This window comes from Merops nubicus, unplaced genomic scaffold, assembly GCF_000691845.1.
Source record: "Merops nubicus isolate BGI_N331 unplaced genomic scaffold, ASM69184v1 scaffold21509, whole genome shotgun sequence".
NCBI classification, from domain to species: domain Eukaryota; kingdom Metazoa; phylum Chordata; class Aves; order Coraciiformes; family Meropidae; genus Merops; species Merops nubicus.
In genome coordinates this window covers 9,629-33,536 of record NW_008633340.1, presented here as the reverse complement: position 1 = coordinate 33,536, position 23,908 = coordinate 9,629, and the positions used below count along the sequence as shown (strand labels likewise).

Here is a 23,908-nt window from a genome sequence, read left to right as displayed (position 1 = left end):
GAAAACAGAATGGATATAAAAGGATGAACTCATAAGGTATTGGCACCATGTATTTTAACTCTAAATATTGTAATTAAGCATGCAAACTAGGCATGCATCTGATGCACAAAGCAGATTTTCCAGCAGCACTGTGGATCTAAATTGGATTTCTATTAAAAGTCGACACTGCATCAGAATTTTGCCTGCAAGTTATGATCAGATTTGGACTGAATGAGAAAAACATCAGCTGTACTCCTTGCATAATAACAAGGAACCTTTTGGTTTCAAATAAGGTAAATATTCATCAGTGCCTCTAAAGGTATGGTAGTTTGAACCAGAGGAAAAGATTGTCAGAAAGTGGTCCCTAAAGATACGTCTTAACCTGAAGCTAAACAGATAAAATGTGACTCTTTTTTTGCCAAGTCTCTAAGAAATCTCTCTTATTCTGTATGGTGACTTGATAGCTGTCTCTTTAAAAATCTCTAACAAACTGTAGGCAATTACTTTTAGGCATATAAAAACACTATTGAAAACACTGTTTGCATTAAAGCTGTTATCCCAGCATTGTTGCATCTGGTAAACAGCCACACTTATTATACCAGTTCTTTAATAAGGATTCTCCTTTAAAATACTTTCATGAGAGGCCATACAACCCATTTTAGCAATTACAGCTCTCAAGATTCATTTTTTAAGTTTAGTGGAACAGCTACTGACAGCTGTTCTCCAATCTGCTTCCCTCATGCTAGTACAAGCCCACTGATTTGGCCCCGAAGTCTATCTTCTTTAGAGAACCTAGACAGGAGATGGTTATCTGGGCAACCTCACAAAATAAGACTGATGAAATTTAAAAAGTCCTGTATTTTAAATGAAGGACCAATTACTTTATTTCTTTTTAAAAAAGACTGACACTTGTTAAAATGATCATGTGAGTGACACTGTCATATTTTTTATTTTAAAATATAACGTTCATTACACAAAAGTGTACATATGATATTGCTATTAAAAAAATGACACTTTGAAATGCAACACTCAGAATTACAATATTTGCCAGAGATAATTCTCCTACTAAGATGACCACTTACACAATAATAAACTAAGGCCCATTTCAAGAACTATTAACACAAACCCATGCATTTAGGTCAGAAAATGCAAGGAGCTTCTGCACTTATAAATCACAAATGCAAAGACAAAGTGGGTCTGTATCACTTAAGTCTAAAAATGCAGTATGTCACACTTAAATAAGATCACGGTCAGTCTATTTTGAATACTTCTGTGATATGATTCATTCCGATAAGTCTGAATAAGCTACATACCCATAACCAAAGGGTTTTAAGCAGGATACTGGCTGCAGCATCCAAAAATCATTAAGCACATGTCTGAATTTCTGATGGGCTGAATACTCAACTCCTATCTCTCTCTAAGGACATGCAGACGTTTTAATTATATTCTAAACAGAGATACTTTTAAGCTTTTAAAAAATATCTTGACTGCATTATCATCTAATATAAGCATGTCTTTTCATTTTATTCAATTAAAAAGGTGTTAGTAGAGCCTTATGTTCATTATTTTAATATCATAAACCCAGGACTAAGGCATTAACCTAGTCATATTAATAATTTTACACAGGCGCATGACAATAATATTTGATTAAGCAATGATGAAAATCATGCAAATAATATTTCTGTAATTTCACTAAGCATTTCTACAGGCAAATTCACCTGCACCAAAGCCAGCTTTCATGGTTTTAATGGTTCAATAGTTCAACAAATCATTCTTACACAGATGCTTATTTAAAATTCTCTACATATGTAACTAAATATCCAGTATGGCCATGTAATGGAAAGCTGCAGATGACCACAATGTAACAGGAAAAGTATGTCAGTACATTTAAAAGAAAAGGCCATCCTCATTTCAGCTGTGAGGAAAGCATTACTGGAGAAAGTAATGCACGGAATCTACAGTGCAGCAAATGAGAACTCCTCCAAGTGAGCTAAAATAATATTCACTAACCAGTCAGCAGTAAGACTGAATGATTGTTTAATCTTATTTCAAATTATTACAAAAATAACCATGTGACTTGCATATTGGACTCTTTCCAAGGTGCGCCCATTCCAAAGCTTACTTTTCTATGAAGTGGCTACATTTTATGATTAGTTTCACTAACATGATTCATTTTATGTTAGTTTCACTAACAATGATTCATATTGAGGAAGGCCATAGTGAGAAGCTGCCTTTGCTCTTAACATTACAAAGCTATGAAAGTTGTAGAGAAATATAATTTCTTTCAATTCCAACATTTATGACAACAAACAAAACCTTCATAACTATATCAACACAACCGGCAAAAGCAGGAATCAACTCTCCCCTGGCTCCTGCTGAGGTCCACCAAAATGGGGAGCTTCAGCTGGCTTTGCTCATTCCAAGCACCTCTTCAGTGTTCCCAGTAATACAAATATGGAACAAAGACAACTAAGTTGTTCTGCATTCAGCCAGGTCAGGTCCAAATAGGGACCATCTCTGTCTCCATCATGGACTCCAGCACTTAAATGTTTCCAGCGTGCAAGACTTGAGAAGCTGTATTGATAATACATGAGCTAAAAAATACCAACTCAGGTAGACTTTAACTTGCATCAGCAGCATGGCCAATTCCTAATTTGGTGTGAGAACCACTTATGTTATTTAAAACCATCATAATCAAAAATGATTAAAGGGCTGGAGCACCTCTCCCACGAGGACAGGCTGAGGGAGTTGGGGCTGTTCAGCCTAGAGAAGAGGAGGCTCCTGGGGGACCTTATAGTGACCTTCCAGGACCTGAAAGGGGCCTACAAGAAAACAGGGGAGGGTCTTGTAATGATAGGACAAGGGGTAATGGGTTTAAGCTAAAAAAGGGTAGATTTAGGTTAGACACTAGGAAAAAGTTCTTTAACATGAGGGTGATAGACCACTGGAATAGGTTGCCCAGACAGGTGGTGGAGGCCTCATCCCTGGAGACATTCAAGGTCAGGCTGGATGAGGCTCTGAGCAGCTTGACCTAGTTAGAGATGTCCCTGCTTATAGCAGGAGGGTTGGACTAGATGACCTTTAGAGGTCCCTTCCAACTCAAACATGCTATGATTCTATGATTCATACCTGAATAATAAATAAAAAGTACAAAATTTTAAACCAAGCCACACTTTTAAGAGATCAGGATTTTTGTCTTTACAAAACATTTTACAAAATCTAAAGCTAACAGAGATGTTTCCAAGTAGAAATAAATTTTAAAATATTTTGGGATTTTACACATTACTGCAACAGGAACTCATGTTCAGTGCTCAAAAAGCAAGCAAAAATCCCAAACTCTCCTGGGCTTCTCAACTAATTTTTATACTGATAAACTCACTTAAAAGCAATCAGCACGAAGATGCATCTGTGGCAGGTCTCATTTTAAGCTGTTTTTTAACCAAATAACTATCCTTTAACAGCAATCATTTTGTGATATTTCAAGGATATCTTGCTAACAGCATTTTCTTACCACTGGAATACAGGGGAAAGTAGAAAGAAAAGAGGATTAATGAAGAAAGCAAAAAAAAAAAAAAAAAATTAAAAGTCTCATATAGTCTAGCATTAATTTCTGGAGTCATTATCCCAATGGAGAAAGTCTCAGAACCCTGCCAAGTAATAACCATTCTCACATGGCAGGAACAAAAGGAGGAAGGATGTGAAGAAACAGAAAGACCATCAGTAATTATGCTTATATATGCTTCTATTTGTGGTATTTACCACTAGATAACATGTAGAAGTAGCTTAAATAAGAAGTAAAAAAAAAAAACAACAACAACAAACAAAAATGGCATCATTAATAGCATCACTGCATCCAAAGCAGAAGTAAGTGTTTAACATACACATACACAGACCCTGTAAATCTATTCCATACTACTTGAACAATTAAAATTCTACAGGAATCTGTAACTATTTAAAAATGTGTTACTGTAACACTTCCTATGGACAAATATATTAAAATTGTGCTATTTACACAAATTTAAACATTTGATCACCTGAGAAAAGACTAATGGCATTCTTCTGCCATACTTATATATTAATACTCTTTTCAGAGAAAAAAATGAAAGCGCTTTAAGAAACCTGGAAAATCATTAAAAGAAACCAAAACAGTTTATGAGTTTTCCTTTTGCAAAGTCGATTTAAACTTCACAATGAAATTTTGAAGAGGAGTAAGTTATTGGTAAATTTACATTTTAAAATGCTATAGAATGTTTATAAAGGCAACACACAAGAACAAGAGTACAGAATTACACATCTCTGCTGTTCATGCACACTATTATATACATCTGATTTGACAACAAAAATCCATAAATCTCTGATTAGGGCTATTTAGTCTTTTAAGTACACTTTAAAAAAAAAAACCAAAACAAACAAAAAAAACCCCACACCAACACCTCTGTCTTCCTTTTAGATTCTTGGCAACTTAAGCAAAGCTTGGCTAGGCAAAAAAGAAAGAAAAAAAATTAAGTGTACAGGACCTGAGTGAAATCAGGACCTGATATAGCAGTCAATTGGTGCACACTAAAACCCGTTTGCTTCTGTGATAGTAACAACTGCTAAAGTCCATTCTAGAGAATATAATTATTTTTTCAGTTTGAGTGGTAGCACAAACAGTAAAAAGCCAAGGTTCTGAACATGATGAGTGATATTGTAGTAGAGGACGTAAGTGCTTTGACTACTGTCTAAGACTCATCTTAATCTTGAAGGAGATCAATTTATCACAGATTTCTGAAGGAAGGCAGAAGACTGAAAAATTCATAAAATTCTAATTAAAATGTGACTTGCTCTCATTTTCTAGTATCAATTAGGCATAATTTAAAATAACGTAAAAGCAGGGTGAAACATTAATGGTGACTGGAGGCAGCAACAAGACAAATTACTTGAAGGAGAAGAAAAAAAATTTCATAACTTATTTGCCCCACAGAATCACCAATATATCTTGGGACCACAACAAAAAGATAATTATAGTTGAGTGACCTTAATTTGTCACCAAATTTTTTTTTTCTTCTTAAAATGAAATGTCTAAGTAATACAAGAGTTCTTTTGAAATTCCAGATACAGGATGATTATCCTGTTTTTACCATATTCAATATAATGTAGTTCTCACCAATGCTTAACTGAGATGGACACACAGGTTTCTTGCCAAGTATTAAAAAATAATATTTTGCTTCTTTGAAACTTGTCAAAAATCCTGGGTGACTTGTGTGTGTTCTTTTAATCGCTTTCTCTCTGAAAATCTTATAGAGACATTCAATACCTGAAAGACCAAGTTTCTCTAACAACTCCAAAAAAGATTACTGCATTCCCAGAGACTTGAATAACTGTATCCCCTGCGAAAAATAAATACCGACATTATTCTTCATAGAAAACTGAACTTAAACAACATAGTGAATTACCTAATCTGCTCCCATTTCTGGGCATTGCCATGAAAGAGCCGAGGCTGCCCCCTATGACGCTATGTGGTCTCCGCAAAGGGGGCTTCTTGAAAGATCCTGTGTATTGGTGGAGAAACGAGTGCATGCTGTGAGACGTTGGAGGCCTGCCATTCTTCACAATAGGCTCTACAATTCACAAGGATCAAAATATTCATTCCCACAGGCAAGAAGAGTGTCAGGAACATGCCAGAAGAAGAAAAAGAAAAAAAGAAAAAAAACAGTTACTAGACAGGAAATCACCACTCTGGTAAGATCTCTTTTATACTAACAGTAGACCATCATACTACTGCCATTTCTCTATTACCATATTAATACAAAACATGGCATCAAGTATCACCCAAATTTCCTTTTATTAAATTCTGTCACTCTGCTGCTGGATCAGTAAATGACCTGAATACACAGTCTAAAAATACAAATAAAACCAGAACACAGTTTTTAATATCAATATAATTGTTGTCTTGTGAACTCATGGTTTCTCTTATTGCACAGTGTTTCATCTTTACTGTAATTTAAACAGATCAGCTGTTACATCAATTCACATGATGAGCAAATTCAACCGCAAGCCTTTGGAAATATTCTCCACCTCAGAGTTTATGAGGGTCAGTAGTAGCAATGCCTCGCTACTGGAAGTCCTTGCAAGGAAACGTAGCCATCTATACCCATCAGAGCTGTCATACCATGATTGAGGGTACCACCGTAACGGGTAACAGAATAGTTAAAGTATTCAGTGAGTTAATTTGGCTTTCTGTTGGACTGCATCTCAAACTGTTCACTGTATTTAAACTTAAAACCAGGACTGTAAGATTAAAAAAACTATTGAGAAATATTTTCTAGAAAATATAAACATGACAAATTTTAAAATCATATATACATATATGCACAGAAGTTAAGTGTGTTCTGTCAGCAACTTGATTCTGCACATGTGGGCAAGCACTCAAGGTTTGTCGTGGTACTAGAAGCAGTTTAACTATAAAAGCAGAGGATTTTTTAACCTCCACAAGAAGTAGAATAGATGTCAGCTTGTACCGATTGTCACAAAACTTATCAGAAACAGTGATGAAGTCATTCACACAAGAAATTAAATTAAAAATACTCTACAGAAGAAGTACTCAGAGGTCAGCATCACCTAGCAGCTACATACAAGCACTGTCTCTGTACTACGAAAAAGACCAAAAGATCTGTCCAAACAACACTTCAGATCAAGTAATTTTATTTTTCCATCATTTGATTCTTATTACCATTACAGGTATGTGTTGTTTGGTATTATTTGGCAGACAGAAAAAGGCAGCAGCCATGCATGGAACACCTGGAGCACAAATGTTACTGAACGGAGTGGGCACCTCATGAGGCAATTTCTGCAGCCACTGCTCCCAGGGAGTAACACAGCTGGGGATCTGCCCAGAGCTCCACTCATACCTACTGCGACAGGGAACAGTCTGGGATGCCAGTTCATTATCCTGTCTTATATCTCCCCACACAGAGACCCCAAAATCTTGATTTCCCTTAAAAAATAATAATAAGAAGAAAAGCTAGGAGAACTTATTTTATGAAAAGCAGAATTTCAGTGGTGACGGAACATAACAGCAACAAATGCTTGATAACCTAAAGAAAACAGGTTCCTGAAGGGAACTCCCTCCCTCCCCATGTGTACAAAAACCTTTTGGATATATGACTATGATTGGTTTGAAGCAAAGAGACAGAAATACAGACAGAACTACCCAAGCGACTTTAAAAAATAACTATGCAGGTAATTTTTGCATATAAACACCAATTATATAATAAGACAAAAAAAATCACTTTAACTTAGCTGGTGTGGTTAAAAAATAAAAAAGAAATGCTTCAGGTAGAAAACAATGTGACAGGACACATCAGCATTATTACAAATCTGCCTACATCTTTCAATTTAGCATCCTTCATAAACACAGATTCAAATTAAACATGAGGAAAAATACACCATGCGTCCCTGTGTATATTTGTGAAGGACAATCAGTATCTTCACCTTCAAAACTGCACACCTCTGCCCCAAATCCTTACTTCTGTTCCTAACACACTGTATCATCCCTTTTGATAAGAGTGGTATCAGCCTCCTTGTGGGCCTTCAACAGCAGATTTATCCTAGGACAGCAGGCAACAAATACCTCATCAAGTTTTGAACAGAATCTACTACTACTTCCACATAGCAGGAAACAGGTTGATATGCAGCACAGCTACTGCTTTTGCTATTTAAAGATTAAAATCCGCCTTTTGCTTTCCAACTTTCTTTCTAAACTTTGATTTTAATTTGATTTAGTTTCTAGACTAAAAACCTCACACTGTGTTTATACACAGAGCTAAACAAATGAATAACATCAAAAATACAAATACCAGATGTGTACATAGTTTGTTCTCTTGAGACAGTGATCCCTGGTTGTAACTATGGTGCTTGGGTAGCTAGTTCACATAATTTCAACGTTACTACTTCATCTAGATTCTTTATATAAGCAATAAATAACATATATTAACCATGTAGTTCTACTTAATTTTAATTGTTTCTAAAATTAAGTTTTTATGAGAACAGGGAGCAAACTCAAAGAGGTTTTTTTTCGGGGAAATAAAAATCTCCTCCCTTTGACCAAGTCCTGTTATACCAAGCAAAGGAGAAGTCCCTCAGTTTTTTTGTTATGTTTTGCAAACCTAATAATAAAACTAGGAAGAAAGTTCTAAGGTTTGGGTTTTTTTGCTAATACGGAAATGCACTGCAAAAAGGTCACTTATTTTTTAGCTGCCACTACTGTCAATAGCCTTACACTTCAGAGGGTAACTTAAGCCCTGAGCAAAGTACTGAGACAGACTGGTGCTTCATAACTGAAAATGCAGCTCTCATGGTAAGATTATTGTGCAGCATACAAATGCCAATCAAAGTAAACATTACTTTCCTTATCCTAATGAGAAATTGAAGATGACAGGATACATCTCAGTAAAGGTCAGAGAAGCACCAAAGGCAGCACAGGAAAGGAGCAGGGCAAAACTCTGCCCACAGGAGTGACAGTCCCCACCTCAGCCATCCTGGCCACCCTACTCACCTCCGTACATTCACAGCGACTGAGGATTCCAGCACCACTAACCATACGGAAGTGTATGCACACATCTGGACTACAGCTGCATTCACAGTGCACAGAGCTGATAATTTTCACTGCATGCTATAGCTTTTGTCTCCTTATGCTACAATTAGGCTATCTCCAGAACCGTGTAGTGTGTAAAAAAGGCCAGAGCTTACGAATACACTGAGGGACTAAGGACAGACTGAGTTTTATGTCCATTACTAAAACAACAGTGTGATGAACAGAGATAATTGTTTAAAAAAAAAAATCTGTTTTCCTCATGGCACTGGTGTATCTGCACGTATTTTACAGTTTAAAATAAAATTGCTAAAATATCCTAACATGTGAAAAGTTCATCTCAAATACAAACACTGATCACATGAATAAGCAAACAGCAAATTTCTATAAAGATGAAAGACAAATAGTTGACATAATAAGATTCAACTATACATAAATAACTTCTGCCATCATAGGCAACTATTACCTTCCTGCGCTGTCATAAGTATCGTTCTAAATCATGAAGCCCATTATAAAATTTAGGAGCAATAGTTTGGGTCATTTAGTAGGACAGGCATAACTACCAACAGATAATGAAATGAAGGTTACAAAACCTCTCAGATTACTAGTATACTTCTGACTAAAGTATGTATTAATAGTACTTGCCTACAATGTTTTTTAAAATCCTAGTGCATATTAATTTACAAAAAGGAGGGAACATACAGTATCTTATGATGGTATAACTCATAGACATGGTTGTGTAGAGTATTTCTGTCATATACAGTTAAGTCTGCACTGTCGTATGTTAGAAATTTTAAAGAAACTTTCACAGGAATTCTGCATTGTATGCTGCCTCCTCCCTGCAAATGACAGTAACAGCCAAGAGCTCGAACAAATACTGAAAATGATCACACAAACTCTTGCCAGAAATTAATTTACAAAAGAGTTTGTTATTATTTTTGTGCATTTATGAGATACAAGATTTAACAAAAATGCTTAAGACCCCTAAGTACTTCTTCCAGAGTTAAAATTTCACTTGTTTAAAGAACTAATTTTTTTTTCCCCCAGGATTATTAATATGCTGAATCACCGCCTTTAAAGGGTACCACTGAAGTTTTTAAGATGTGAATTTAGTGCAACTGCTCGGTCTTGAATAAGAGGAAACAAAACTGTAAAAGTTAAATGCCTTTACTATATGCATGTATAACCTGCTTCTTAAATTTTATCTCTATGATTATGGGTTTGGTTTGTCTTTAAAAAGAAAAGTTTCCTCATCTAAAACTCACAAACATTCCTTACACTAGTGTCATTGTACTTGGCAAATTTAACTGGTAACCACCGAAAGGCTTAGCTAACACGATGGAGGTGTTTCCAGTAACACAATAGGTATTTTCATGGTGGTATTGGTTTAATATTCAGCCACAGCCAACATGAGTGACAGAAACTAAGAGGAAAGCAGAAAACCACCAGACTTGGAGGAAGGCTAAAGAGGGCACCTAGGAACTGGCGGTATTGACCACCTCCTCCAGCACAAGAGTGAGGGTCACTGCAAAAGCATAGAGCATACAGAAGTGGTTCTTCACACCATGCAGTCTGTGGAAACTCTTCACCACAGGATGTTACAACTACCAGAAGCTCACAAGACACAAAGGGAGACTGAACAAAGGATCTGCTCAGGTTTACTAACTGCACAGAGACTTGCCTAGTTCAGGAAGTCTCTGAACTAGAAACCAGCACAGTACCCTGGGGAAATGGTGTTATATTTTGGGCTCTAATCTTAGACTTGCCCTCAAAAGTCATCCGCAGAGACTTGAGGACAGACAGAACTCCAGCCATTCTTACAGGACAACACTTCTGCAGGACCTGGGCAGTTGGCTCACGCTGGGTCATGCTGGCACAACCATTCCAGTAAGGCCTTATTAAATTATTTATCTCTAGCTCTCTTTCCTCACCCTGCTCTATAATCTGTAATTCCAAACTGATAAAATTTACGGAATGTGAGCAGAGAGACTTTCCAGTGGTTCTTTTTTAATTGTATTTGGTTAGTTGGTACTGTATTATCTTATTTTGGCTACAAAATCACTTCTTTGCCACATGTCTTTGACTCATCTTTCAAGGAAGGTAATTTCAATTCTTATATTTCTTACGCAAGCTACTAAACTACTGTGCAAATCTAGTCTTTAAATGTGAAAAAAGTTAACCTGAATGAGAATATTTATAAATATTATGCTGGTGTACACTATGAATACATGGTTTTCTTGAAATATTAATGTATTCCGCTTTTTAAAATCTGAGAGAGAGAGACATACACCAACAAACACACACACTCTGGTTTTTTAATGCTATGTCTATGTTACGTTGCTTAAGCGTGTATATTCAGCAATGTTTAAAATTGGGCAATGCATGGTGACTGTGCATTGTTGTAATCACTTGATTTTCAAGTCTGGCGAATGCTGAGCTGCTGGTTTATTTTATTTGGATCATTTTCTCCTATTTTTCACATGCTATTATTCAAACTTCTGCTATTATTCAAACTTCTACTATTATTGGCCTAATGCAATGTAACTACATACAACAGCACGACTCAAATAAAACACTGTCTGAAATGCAACCAGCCCGGCTTACTGATGTTGTAAGAGTTGCTAGACCGTGTTGCTGTTTTGTTTTAGAACACATATATTTTAAGGAACTCCAGTACCCAGTGAGGTACCACTGCTTGGCTAAATTTTAAATAATGCCAACATCCATGCTAACAAACACACAAGAACAGAAAATAACTCAAGTGAGCTGTTGAAATCTTTCAATTGTAAAGTGACAGAAATTTATGCTTGAACATAAGCGGAAGTGAATTTTTTATTTCATAGTTATGAGAACTGCAGAGTCAAGTAGAACAATAGTGTATATAACCAAGAAGCTTGTCTGAGGAATTAGTTAAAAGGTACTATTTTATAAGGTTATAAAGATGTCTTCCTCATTTGCCTTTAAATGCAATTTAAATTAACCACAAAACCTGACCTGAAATTACTCCCAAGTTAAGCAATTTTTCAATAAATCCTCAGTGTTTCTTTTCCTTGTCCATCTATCTTAAGGAGCCACATAACCACTTTCTTTCCTGTGCTGGATTTCCTTAACTGGATTTCCCTAATCTGAGCTCCAGAGAGTCTGAAGAATTGCCTGGCATTTCAATGCAAGGCCTCAGCAACTGACATACTGTCACATGTCAGTCAGCTGGTGGGTTAAAGAAAGAAAGTGATTTCATTAGGAATGTAAATGTGTTTTAAACCACATTTTATGCATATATAATAGCACGTATTCAGCTACCTCTTTTTCTTTTTAAAGGTCCCATGAGTATCTCTATTATGTGACAAGAAGACCAAGTTGGCTTTCAGATTTCACTGCCTACATTTTGAAATGATAATTGCTTCAGCTAGCTTTAATCAAGAATCAAAATCACCTGTCATACATGGTGACATTTTCCCTTAAATCAAGAACCTCTGACAGAGCGGTGTAAGTCTGCAATAAATTTTATTATTCAGTAATCACTATCCAATCTGAACATGGAAACTATAAAAATACACAAATACATATATTTTTAATTTCATAAAAACGAAGTACACAAGAGGAGTATTTTCTAATCAAAATAAGACAGACATTAGAGACATAGCATTTAGGATCTCTGATTTGGGTATATAATGGGGATTGAACCCAGGCACGCTCCATATTCCATGTAAAGATGAACTGTGTGACAGCAAGCCTGCCACAATTCACTGCTGCTACCAAAAAAAGGTGGCTCAAGATCCTCCCCCAAGAAAAGAGAAATGTAACTTTGACTTAGGTTTTTGAACTAGACCATCACAGGGCAGACAGTGTGGTTGCTGACAGAGGGTAAAGACAGAACCTCACTTGCCACTTATAGTTGCAGCTTGACTACTTTGGACTGGCTCCACTATAACAAAATGTCACTCAACACCTCAAAGAATCAGCTACTGGTTTTTGTAGGACAAGACTCTACAGTTTCTTTTCCACACACCTTGACCTTACCCTTGCTCCAGAAAACTTCCAAGGTTGTTGTGGGGTTTTTTTGGTGGTGTTTTTATTTTTTTTTTATTTTTTTTGTGTTTGTTTTGTGTCGGTTTGGTTTTTTTTTTTGTTTGTTCAGGTTGGGTTTTCTGTGTGTGTGTGGTTTTTTTTTCTTTTGCATTTTGATAGATAATGGGGAAGTGTCAAAACTCTACATATGTGAAGCTAAATATTCATTCTCTAAACAGCCCTGCTTGCATTCATGAAGCTTGCAATGCAGTACAATCATCTTTAAAAATTATATTGACTGTCTCAAATGCTACTGTTGATGCCAAAATATGATTGAGCTGTATATCTACTACACATTCATTCAACTAATCTGAATGTACGCTCTATTAATGTTTACTAAATTTTTACATGTCTATTGGCAATAAAGACTGTTCTGTATTTTTTTGGTCTTGCAATAGATAACACTTTGAGCAAACTGCTTTCCTGATGAAGCTCTTGTCAAGAAGCCCCTTATTTCTTCAGAAATAATAAAATAAAAGCAGGTGAATTTGATGTTTTATAGGTGGTGTGCTGCACTGTACAATATTTAATTACCTCACTGCAAGGCTGTCAGACCCACTCAGTAAAACTGCAGGTGATGGCTCCCATAGAAGAAATACTTAAACTAAAGCAGCTGTATCTTTGCGTTATCTGCACTCTCAGGGAGCTGCATGAGACGTACTGCATAAAATACTGTATGTTTAGACATTATTTTATGGGGTTGTTTTCTTGGACTCTGTTATGTGATAGCCAGGAAAACATTAAGTCACTCTAAAAATAGAGCCCTCAGTACCACATAAACCTATATTTATTCATTAAATAACATGATGAAATCTTCAAACTATTGACTATTACAATATTAAAAACTTAGCAGAACCTCAAGGGATTCCTCCCCCATTGCTCAAAATTAATCCACCTGAGTACAGTAGTCACATCCAGAGCAAATGTTCTTCACTTGAAAAACACAGGGCAAAAAATACTGGTATCAAGTTTGAAGAAGTATGTTGACAGAAACATAAAGAAACAGTTTTCATAATTCTCCCAAAAATGAAATTTGTCAATGATTAAAATAGGACTGTAATGCCCTGTAAGCTGGTTTTGATTTTTTTTTTTTTTTTTAATTTTGGGAAAAAGGACAGAAAATTTCCAAAGGAATCTGTTTAAACTACAAAACTAAGAGATAATACATGGTAAAAGAAGAGATTAAGGCATCTAAAAAACACTACAAAAAGCCTTTCAAAGTTAGCTTCACATACAATGAGATTTTGCCTTCAGTCTAGGTACCAAGACAAAGAAGTTCATAATCAAATGAAATATATTCAAAGCTGAAAACTTGCCTTTGAGATTTATATATTTCATACTATTTAAAAGAATTCTCACTGTAGTACTTTTGGTCATCAGAACATGTATTGGAACATAAGCATGGTTGTTCCACAGCTCCAATCCTATATTCATGACACACCACCAGTTACTAATCTTCCCTTTAAAAAGTGTAACTGCAGAAGGTATCACACTACACCAAATCCTTGAGAACACTGCCTCAGGCACAGTTTCAATGGTTGTGATTTAGCATCACAGCCAAGATACAAATAAGCCTGGCCTCCATCCTTGTAACCCCACACACAACTACCCTGGAGCTCACAGTGCAAGCACCTCTGAGGCCACACTGCCAACCAAATCAGGAAGCAGAAGATCTGTCTCCTTTCTGCCCTGCTTTCAGAAATAACTGTGCTGGCTAGTTAGGTCTATTTTACTTTTCTGTACTTAAGTCTAAATGAATGCCAACTGATTTTGAGAACAAATCCCTACATATCCATCACTGAGCCTACACAGCAGAAACCTGTTGTATTTACAGAGTCCACTTCTACATCTAAGCATCGTGTTCTCCTGCTAAACCTGTGTTCTGCTTGTGAAGGACATCACTTATGAGACGATGATCCCCTCCCAAGACTATAAGTCTCTGCAGCATGCTTTAAGGCACTGAATTTTCATATTCATTTCACTTTATGAGCACTTCCACAGATGAATAGAGCCTCCAGGTTTTGTGGGAAGAAACAAATTAAAACAGAAGGGAAGAAAGAACACTGCTGTGCAAGGTATGTGGGATGGAGAAACCCAACTGAACAGCAGTAAAAGACTTATGTATGCTACAGCACAGAAGGGTACATACAGACTATAATAAAAATATCACCAGTGTAAGGGATGGGGTAAGGCTGTGACAACTGCCATTTATTTGCAGTAGTAATCTGTAGCTCTAAGATGAGCTCTAAGACTCTGGGGATTGCTCCCTCTCCTCAGTATGTTTTATAATGATGCTTTCCTCCAGTATTAATGGAGAAACATTATTACCAGTATTTCTGTGCTCATATTTTCAATGCAAGACCACTGTCTTGAAAATATGTTGCAACACACTGTTTTCCTGCCATACACAAGGAATCACACATGGCAGATGGAATGGGAGTTTCTCAGCTGTAGTGAAGATGATACGAAATGACTACAACTACAAAGACATTTGGGTTTTCTGAGACAACATTGCAATATGTCAATTTTTATAAACATTCATTCCTCTTATCGGAGTATTAACTGGTCGTTAAGGCCTTAAACCTAAAAAACACTTACGCACTTTACTGTAGCTGATCCTTCCATTATTACTCACACCTGTAAAATTACAAAAAAATTATGCAAGTGTTTGTGAGACTGGATCCTATGATCACATCACTGAGCTAAAACAGACCAAATGAAGATAAATATTATTCTAGAAATTCATTAAGCCATTTCTATCAAATCTCACTTGCTCTGTTTTAGTACACATATGTGTATAAATACCAATACATAAAAATAAAACCAAACAATACAAATGGCTTTCCAAGTTACTTATACATTAATAAATGTAAAAAAAAAAAGAGCTGTGGATGTATTTTTTCAACACACCTTGTAATTATTCTTAAAAGCATGCTTGGAGTTTGTGATAATGTATTTTATAATATTAGACAATTCAGCCACATTTTTTTCTTTCATTAGAGAGCATACTCATATGTATTTAAAGTATTTGCATAAATTTTACAGTTAATTGGGCTTTAAATATGCATGATTTGAATGTTACTTCTAGCCAAATTTCATTAGTATGTCATTGGCAAGGAAAAATTTCAGGAGCAAATTCAGTTGTCAACTGCTTCAAATTATCATTTAGTATTTTTAATATTAATCTGAATACATATATTAAGGTAGAACCTAAAATTAAAAAAGCAAGCCAGCACCTCGTTAGTGTGCTTGAATCAAGACAGAATTAAAAATAAACAATAAATCCAACTAATTGTTTTTATATGTTGAAGCATTAGAGACTATGAAAAGCTTCTATACTTAGATAAAATAGTAGCATAAAGTATAGTTCATACAGTCCACAGTTCATAAGGCTTCAGACATCTATTGCGCATTTCATCGGTCCCTCTATTTTTATGGTTTATGCATCTGATTTGGTGATGCCTCCTTACCCAGAAGCCAATCACAATGAACATAGTTTGTAAGGCAGATTTAATTATACCTAGGTTTCTGGTCACCATATAACTTGATGGTGTTCCAAAAACCCCAAATAAACCCTAGACTGTTGTTTACTCTACATTCAGTGCAACAGCTCTGTACTACTGCATCAAACAATATGGGTCGATCCCTGCTAATCCCATTTTGCTGCTGATGGATGAATGCTGCACACGGAGGTTGTACTGACATCATGCAATGAAGGAGGCTGTCTATGAAATGGGACTGCATACAAGAGGTCAGCTGATTCAGTGGTATCAATGCACTGTGAATAAATAAAAAGTTATGTATCCATTTTTATGTCTGTGAAGGACAAATTTGACAATTTGCTCTGCATTAGGAATACTGTTATTTAAATCTTCAAACATCTGACCATGTATGTGAAAATCAGACAGAGATGAGCATGAATCCTAGGTCAGCACAGATTTGGTTTTCTATGGACGTAGCCTCTACAGCCTCTATGGTCCAGTAACACAGCTGTTTCCCAGGAAGGAAAAAAGCTAGTGTGCATAAAGTTATATCCTTCAGTGAACACAGCCATCAGAATGGAATGACAGGAGACAAGATGGGGGATTTGCTAGGAAGAAAAAAAAAAAAATTAAATTGGACAACAATGGAAGACTATTCTGCTCAAAAGGCCTTCAGTGTTCAGGATCTATCCTTGCCTTCTGGCATGAGAAACCATTAGAATGCCCTTCAGTGCCCACTTCTAAAGTTCATGATGCAATAATGGCTGAAAATAAACCACATATGAAGAAGCACTTTCTGAAGACTGTTTGTATCCCTGACTTTGATTCTGTGTCTAGCAAATCAAAGCGAAGATATTGGCTTGCCTTTGATTTACTAGACTGTACTTTTTAAGTTCCTTTAAGAATAGATCCAAAGCCTGCAAACTGGGCATATCTGTCTTTCTCTGTTCCGCAGGGCAAAGGAGCTGTTTATTCTTCTTAAAAGCAATAACCAGGGCAACAGCTACTCCTGACTTCTGAGGTCAGCACCATGGCAGTAAAAGATGTTTTTTCAAGATCTTAATGCAGCTATCACTTTATAAACTACTCTTCAGGAGATTACATCCTCTTATGTTTCCCAGCTGGATATTTAGAGTTAGTACAGGCTTCTTAATACTCTGATTTTATAACATCCAGGGCAAACCTTTCTCATCTAAGCACTCCTCTCTACATAATTTTTAAAAATAACGTCCACTGAAGTATTTTTTTTTCCAGGCTATATTCTTTACCAATCTTGTCTTCTACCAAAAGGGAGAACTCATTTCCTGACCATTTTTTCCAGGAATTATTGTTGACCAAACCCCGAATCCTACGGTCTGTCTGAAAAACTACTCCTTCCAAATTATCTTGATTTGTGGCAAAGTTAGAGCCTCCTTTAGAAAAGCAGGACTAGCTTGTGTAGCAAGCATTTCCCAACTCTGCTTTCTAAGTGGGTTTGGAAAAGAAAAACAAAGGAAAATAAAAATTCTGCAAAGTACTATCCTGTTAATCTCTGCAAGATAAAAGATAGGACAGACACCAACATCTGCATTCTAGAAGTATCAGGAAAAGGAAGCAAATGTCAGTAAAACTTTTTAAAAATTACAGAAAATGATGAAGATTGTGCATAGCAAAAGTACAGTAAAAAAAAAAAAAATATATTTATTCTTCTTCCTCTTTTAGAGGATCTACAACACCTTAGGGTATTCAAAGATATTCTACTAATGCATTAACAAGATCTTGCAGCTGTAAGCATAGCACGTAAGCTTCCTTTTGGCTAATGAAGTCATGTGGAAAACAAAAGGAGTGCTAAAAGAAAAACAATGACTTTGTAATTAGATACATTTTCTTGAATTCACTTTTATCACTTTAAGTCTACTCAGAAGTTGTTTTTCAAAGTCTGGTGGTAAGCATGCAGAAGTCATCTAAATATTACTGTTTGAGGTACTTGTCTGATAAATATTACAATGTACAAATAGATTCATATATTGTTTAAGATGGAGTAAGCTCATGCTTCTGTAAACAATTATTGTGCCTTCTGTCCCTTAAGCTAGCACTTAAGCTTAAGAAAAGAAGCCAAGAAGATAGTGCAGTTTAAAGTAAAGTCTTTTTATTCTTCCTTGATCCAGTTTTCAGCTGAATCAATTCAGTAACCCAGTTCACTCCATTCACTGATGCTGGTGATAATTTTTCATGCTCATTTCCCGGTGTTAAAGTAAAATTCTTGGCATGTACTTGAATAATGAAATCAATCTGTCAGAAGTATGTACAGAAAACATGTCAGTAAAAAAGGCTAATACAAGTGAAAACGCATGGGACAACTGCTCAGTCTCAGAAAGTACTTGGTAGGTATCAGTGCAAAAATACTACAATTGTTGTTTCAGAGCAGACCTGTTGTATCACAACATAAAAAGCTGCAATAAAAAATTTTCTAAACTACTGGGCATGGCTCATGATAAAGACAGCATAATAGCAATGAATATACCAGGGATTAAGGGTAAAAATGAAAAACATGAATAGCTTATTTTTGCTAAAGGTAAATTCAGCTTTCAAAAGCTTGGTATGCAACAGATCTTGGATGGGGTGTTAAAAAGTCTGCAGGGCAAATGCCATTACCTCTACTTCTGCTCAAATTTCCCAGCCCTGTCAGCTTTCAGAGAGAAACTTCAGAATCATTTATTGGTGTGAAGTGGGGGAAAAAAACCCCAAATCATCAGATCACTTGACTCTTGATAAAAATCTTACATGTCAGCAGAGCAAGAAAAAACACCAGCACAGAAGATGAAATATGACTTAAATGCTGCAGCCCAGGAAACAGAACAAAGCAACAAAATCTCTTTTAGTCATTATTACTGTAGATTGCATTCAGAAGTGGGATTATCATTAATGTGCACTTTATGGCAGCCAGTATATTTATGGGATCAGCCAAAGACTTGCATGTAAGAGTACACAGGCAAGCTGGTTATCCTGAATGTTTCTAGTCACCTTCATATTGCTGAAGAGAATTCAAGACATGAAGTGCTGACAGAATTCTCAGACTACTGCACTGCATCACTGATAATGTAAAAAGTTTTCTTTACAGTGTTTAAGCAATTACTATCAAGCATATTATCAAATAATGATTTTGAGAAAAACCTGAATTTGAAGCCATATGAAGTTGATGTGCGACTCACCGAATTCATACAATAACAGGTTCGTTTACTGAAAGAGCATCTGCGATTCTTGCTATACACCAGATTGAAATATCAGTTTAGGTAGCTTTTGATAAACAGCAGTATAATAGTTCAATATCAAAGCAAGCCAACCCAAAATGTAACAACATATCAACCTGTTAAAAGAACCAGGGTAGTCAAATGCAAGATAAAGCAAAAGAAAAAAAAGGTTAGTGAGGAAGTCCATGCAATCGTGAAAACGGAAATAAAACCCAATAACATTCACTTGAGTGGGGCCTGACAAAATTCTTACATTTCCTGGAAAGTGAAAGATATGCTTACCATTATCTTTGCTGCTGTTCTCCTCAATTGTCATTTGTTCTGCTAGCTCAGACAGAGATTCATCGATGGTCTGGCTTCCACGCAAGGTTAAGGACAGTCTCCTCTTAAACTTTTTCATTCTATCAATATTAAGTCTGGCTTAAGGAAGCCTGAAAAAAAGATTAAAAGGCAAAAAGGGAGAAAAAAAAATCAGTTAATCAGAAAATTAATTACCTCACATAAAAATGCAGGAAGGCTTCCAGTAAGTTTAGTTAATATGCCAGTTGTCCTTAAAAAAATAGCCTTTAAAGCAAGAAGTTTTTTAAAAAAAATAAAACAGATAATTTGATCACTAATTTTGTAATCCAAAAATAAACCAGCTGTCTTAAAACTGGATGAGTGCATGTCCTGTTGCCTCCTCCACAGCCTCTTTTAGCAAACCCACTAAGAACTCAGGAGGAGACTGGAACCTTCTCTCTATTTCAGCCCATTTGTTTACAGATGAGAAGTTACTGAACTTCTCTGTATTTTGTCCTTTTCACAAAAGGAGGAAGGGCACAACACTAAAAGCCTTAAACACAAAAGCAAGTCTCAAACCCAATCCCACCTCGGGAAATAGATAGCCAGGACCTGATAACGACAGCTAGAATGGATGTTTCTCTGCAGTCAGGCAATAAGACTCAACTGGGAACAAAGCAGGAGGCACTTTCTCCATGGAAAGCGGTAAGCAAACAAGTAATAATAACAAAGGTCCAGGCTGATAAACATGCTGCCAAAAGTTGAAGCTGGTAAATAAACTTTGCAGTGTGGCACATGTTTGCCCTAACATGACAATAAGCACAATTCTGTCCTTCGCTACTCCACATGAACAAGGTACCCTAGCTAGATGCTATTTCGCAGTAAATTGCTGATCTCCAAGAATCACGCAGGCAGTGTCAAACACAAGTACAGCATATCTTTAAACCTGAGCTGCTCATATGTTTTTTTCCCCTCGCATCACTCTTAGCACTCCAAAATGCATAATTCACATACATAATTAAAAAAAAAAAAAAAATCAAATTTTCCTCAGTATCCTCCTTTAAACAGAGAAATGCAAGAAGTAGTTAGATCTACATTTAATAAGAAGTTGTGACTATTATTACTTCCATACTGTCATCCCTTTACACACATTTCAAGTGCATAGCTTACTCTGTTTAGATGTTAAATAATAAAAAGGAAAACAGATGGCTGGAACAAGCTGGAAGCGGTTGTTGGTGGCAGAAGAATGTATACATAGACTAAACGATGACAAGAACTAGATTGCACAGGACAGTAAGTAACACATGAGGATGGACAGAAGGGGAACTCTGGGATTCGAGCCCCAAAGTCTGAGATGAACAGTACTGGCAAAGCACAGGGAAATTGGTAGACGACCAAACAGGGTAACACCTGAGACAATCACAGCTACTGTAAGCAGAACTGGGCACTGGGTACAGATATGTCGGAAATAAAAAATATAGCTGCTGGAGATACAGTTAAGCTGGCAGTTTGAAAACTTTCCTTTTAATGTGTTGTTCCATGTGCAATAAAGCCACACCTCAGTATGAATAATTTTGTGCGCTCTCACTCAAAAGCAGGATACTCTTATTGTTAAGAAACTGCATTCAGAGAATGTTCCAAGGGGAACGTTTGCTTTTCCTGTTCAGGACCTGCTTTAAAGGTCTTACCTGAAACTGCTTTATTTCTACATTTGTTTTAACTTTTCCAAAACATTGTCTTATGTTTCTCTCAAACACCTGTTTTTAAAAAAAATTTGGAAGGACACATCTCTTGTATGTGGTTTCACTCAATTCTCCTGTAGTGTTCTCTGAAACCTGTACCTTCCTATGTGTATTATTCTCAAAAAGGATACATACAATTTTTAGCTATACAATGACTTAAAGCCACCTGACAGCACAACAATTTCTTTCCAATTTTCCACTTGGGCAGTAACTGAAAAAAATTATGCCTTTATATGGAAACTGGCTGTTCCTGGCTTTTGATCCTTGTGCAAATGTTTAAGCCTACACAATTTTCTAATTAGAAAGGTCTAATGCTGAAGAATATTACATCTAAATTAACAGACATATGGATTAGAAATTCTGAGAGGTAGTCTAAATCATAAGCTAACATAAAAGCAAATATTTTGCAAATTACAGTTACAAAATTTCTCCTGTTAAAGGAAGGTTTCACGGAGTGCCAAAACACCATTTTTGCTAAAATTCCTAAGTTCAGGCCTTGATTTTGAAATAATTTAACAGTAAAAAGAAACCAGGAGTGGGTATCCATGTGCGAGTGAATGCTTCCTTCTATTGAAATGTAATTCATTTTTTTAAAAGGAAAAGATGCTCAGTGATATGAACCAAATTTTCCTCCCTTAAGGCATCAGCATTCTTGCTAATGCAGATGTGTAAAGGTTGCATATATATATAAGTGACCAGTATCTAGCATCCCTTCTGACCAAACTTGCAGAAACTGCTAATCTTGGTAGTTTGAGACAAGATCTCAGCAAACAGAGCTTTGAAAATGTAATCTACAGAATCCAAAGCTAGCACTGGCTCTCTAAAATGACAGCAATTTCAAAGAGAAGTAAATTTTAATTCAGTGTAATAAAATTGTCTGATATTCATTTTCACTGATGTTCCCGCAAAGTCTTAGCAATTTTGGTAGGAGTATGCACTGTTACTTCCGAGCTTTAGAACAGAGCCCAGGGCTTTACTATTCTATTCTGTAAATTTATCCACTCTGAGTAAGTTGTACTCTATAAATAGAGTATTTTAGCTGTCACGATAGACAGATGCAAACACTTGAATGCAACTAATGTGAATTCTAATGTTCTGCAGACAGAACGAGGACAAGCAATCTGATACGACACTATCTGATACAACCCAGAAAAGCTGGCAAAGCCATACTTCTTCAATCTTTATACTGATATGAAGGAAGAGACAATATACTAAAGGAACTGCTGCTTCTTACAAATGATTTCCAGTCTAACCCTGAAAAGCTGGTATTTCTGTCTTTAGAAGCAACAGAGATTAATCCTTGAAAACGATACTGAAGTTTACCTTTCATAGATTTTTTTTTCTCCTTAAAACCTGTACAAAAGGTATTTTCTAACATTTATTGTCATTAACTGTGTTCTCTTTAATAGTCTTAAACTCCTGCTTTGCTCCCAATGTAATTTAAAAGCATATTGCAGTTCTAAAAACAAGATCCAGAGTTTTTAAATCATCCAGATCAGATTAGATTTAAACAAATGGGTTCTGGCTCCCTTTCTCTGTATCAGGCCAATCCTTCCCAGAACTCCTGTAGTAGAGCACTTCTCATTTACCAAACACATGTCTACAAAACTCCAGATAGGTAGCAGGCAGGCATTAAAGGATTGCAATTCCAAAGTAATAACTCAAGTAGATTCTGAAGTCATCTATTCACGAAGTATCAGAGGCCTTTATAAATCTGAATGTCAAAATTCTCAACAAAACTCAGCCCCTCCTTTCAAGCTCCCAGACCCTTGGTACTTTGAAAGCAAAAAAACAGAATGCAGAAGATCTTTATACACAAGTAACATATACTATATGCTTAATCTTTTTAAACTGAAACAAATTCAGCTAAGATTTTCAAAAGCAGTAAAAGTTATTTAATAGCTTAAATTTCAGCCATTTTATTTCAGGAGGGTCACAACTACCAAAAGCTCACTAAGATCTTGCTGATTCAAAGCCCTTTGAAGTCAATGAGAACGCATCCTTCAACTTCAAAAAAGTTACGGATCAAACTAAAGTGCTGACTCTTCTGTTTCCAGATATTATATCTCATTAAGATGCATCTACATAGAGAGTAAGCACTTGAAAATGAATTTTCCACTTAGATATACTCTGAAGTTGCTATTTGACAGATTTTACAAGCTGCTTTACAACAAGGTAGGTGTTTTCCAAACATCTAAAGGCAGTTCTTTAGAAAAACTCATTGTCTAAAGATGACAGCTAAAGTGGAAGGAAAGGACAGAAACAGAAACCCCACATAAGAGCACCACATGAACATGGCCCTTAAGAATGGGCTAAGAAACTGAAGCCAAAGGCATAAGACATCAAAGAAAGCAGGTAACAGCACTCTATTTGAACTAGGACAGAAGGAAGTGAAGCACACACATGAGAATCTGATTTCATAAAAATTGCTACAACCAAATGGGTACATTTACACAGCAGTGGACCAAAATCTATAAAGATGGTTTAAAAAACTGCAGAAAGGTATACTGTGGGAGACCTTTGAAGCTATCTGAAGATCCTGTCCAGACTTTTTTT

General features: G+C 36.1%; 1 protein-coding gene across 1 annotated transcript in view; it reads right to left on the bottom strand.

Moving 5' to 3' along the window:
* The window catches only part of LOC103780546 (cyclin-dependent kinase 17), a gene marked incomplete at its 3' end in the record, with an annotated part of 48,159 nt that extends 28,428 nt beyond the window's left edge, over nucleotides 1-19,731 (bottom strand). Inside the window, exons 1-2 of the mRNA XM_008948235.1 lie at nucleotides 19,614-19,731; nucleotides 5,415-5,579 (exon numbers count right to left, since the gene is read on the bottom strand). Of these exons, the coding sequence (XP_008946483.1) occupies nucleotides 5,415-5,579; nucleotides 19,614-19,731 (283 nt within the window). The remainder of the gene's footprint in view (nucleotides 1-5,414; nucleotides 5,580-19,613) is intronic.
* Nucleotides 19,732-23,908: the final 4,177 nt, after the last annotated feature.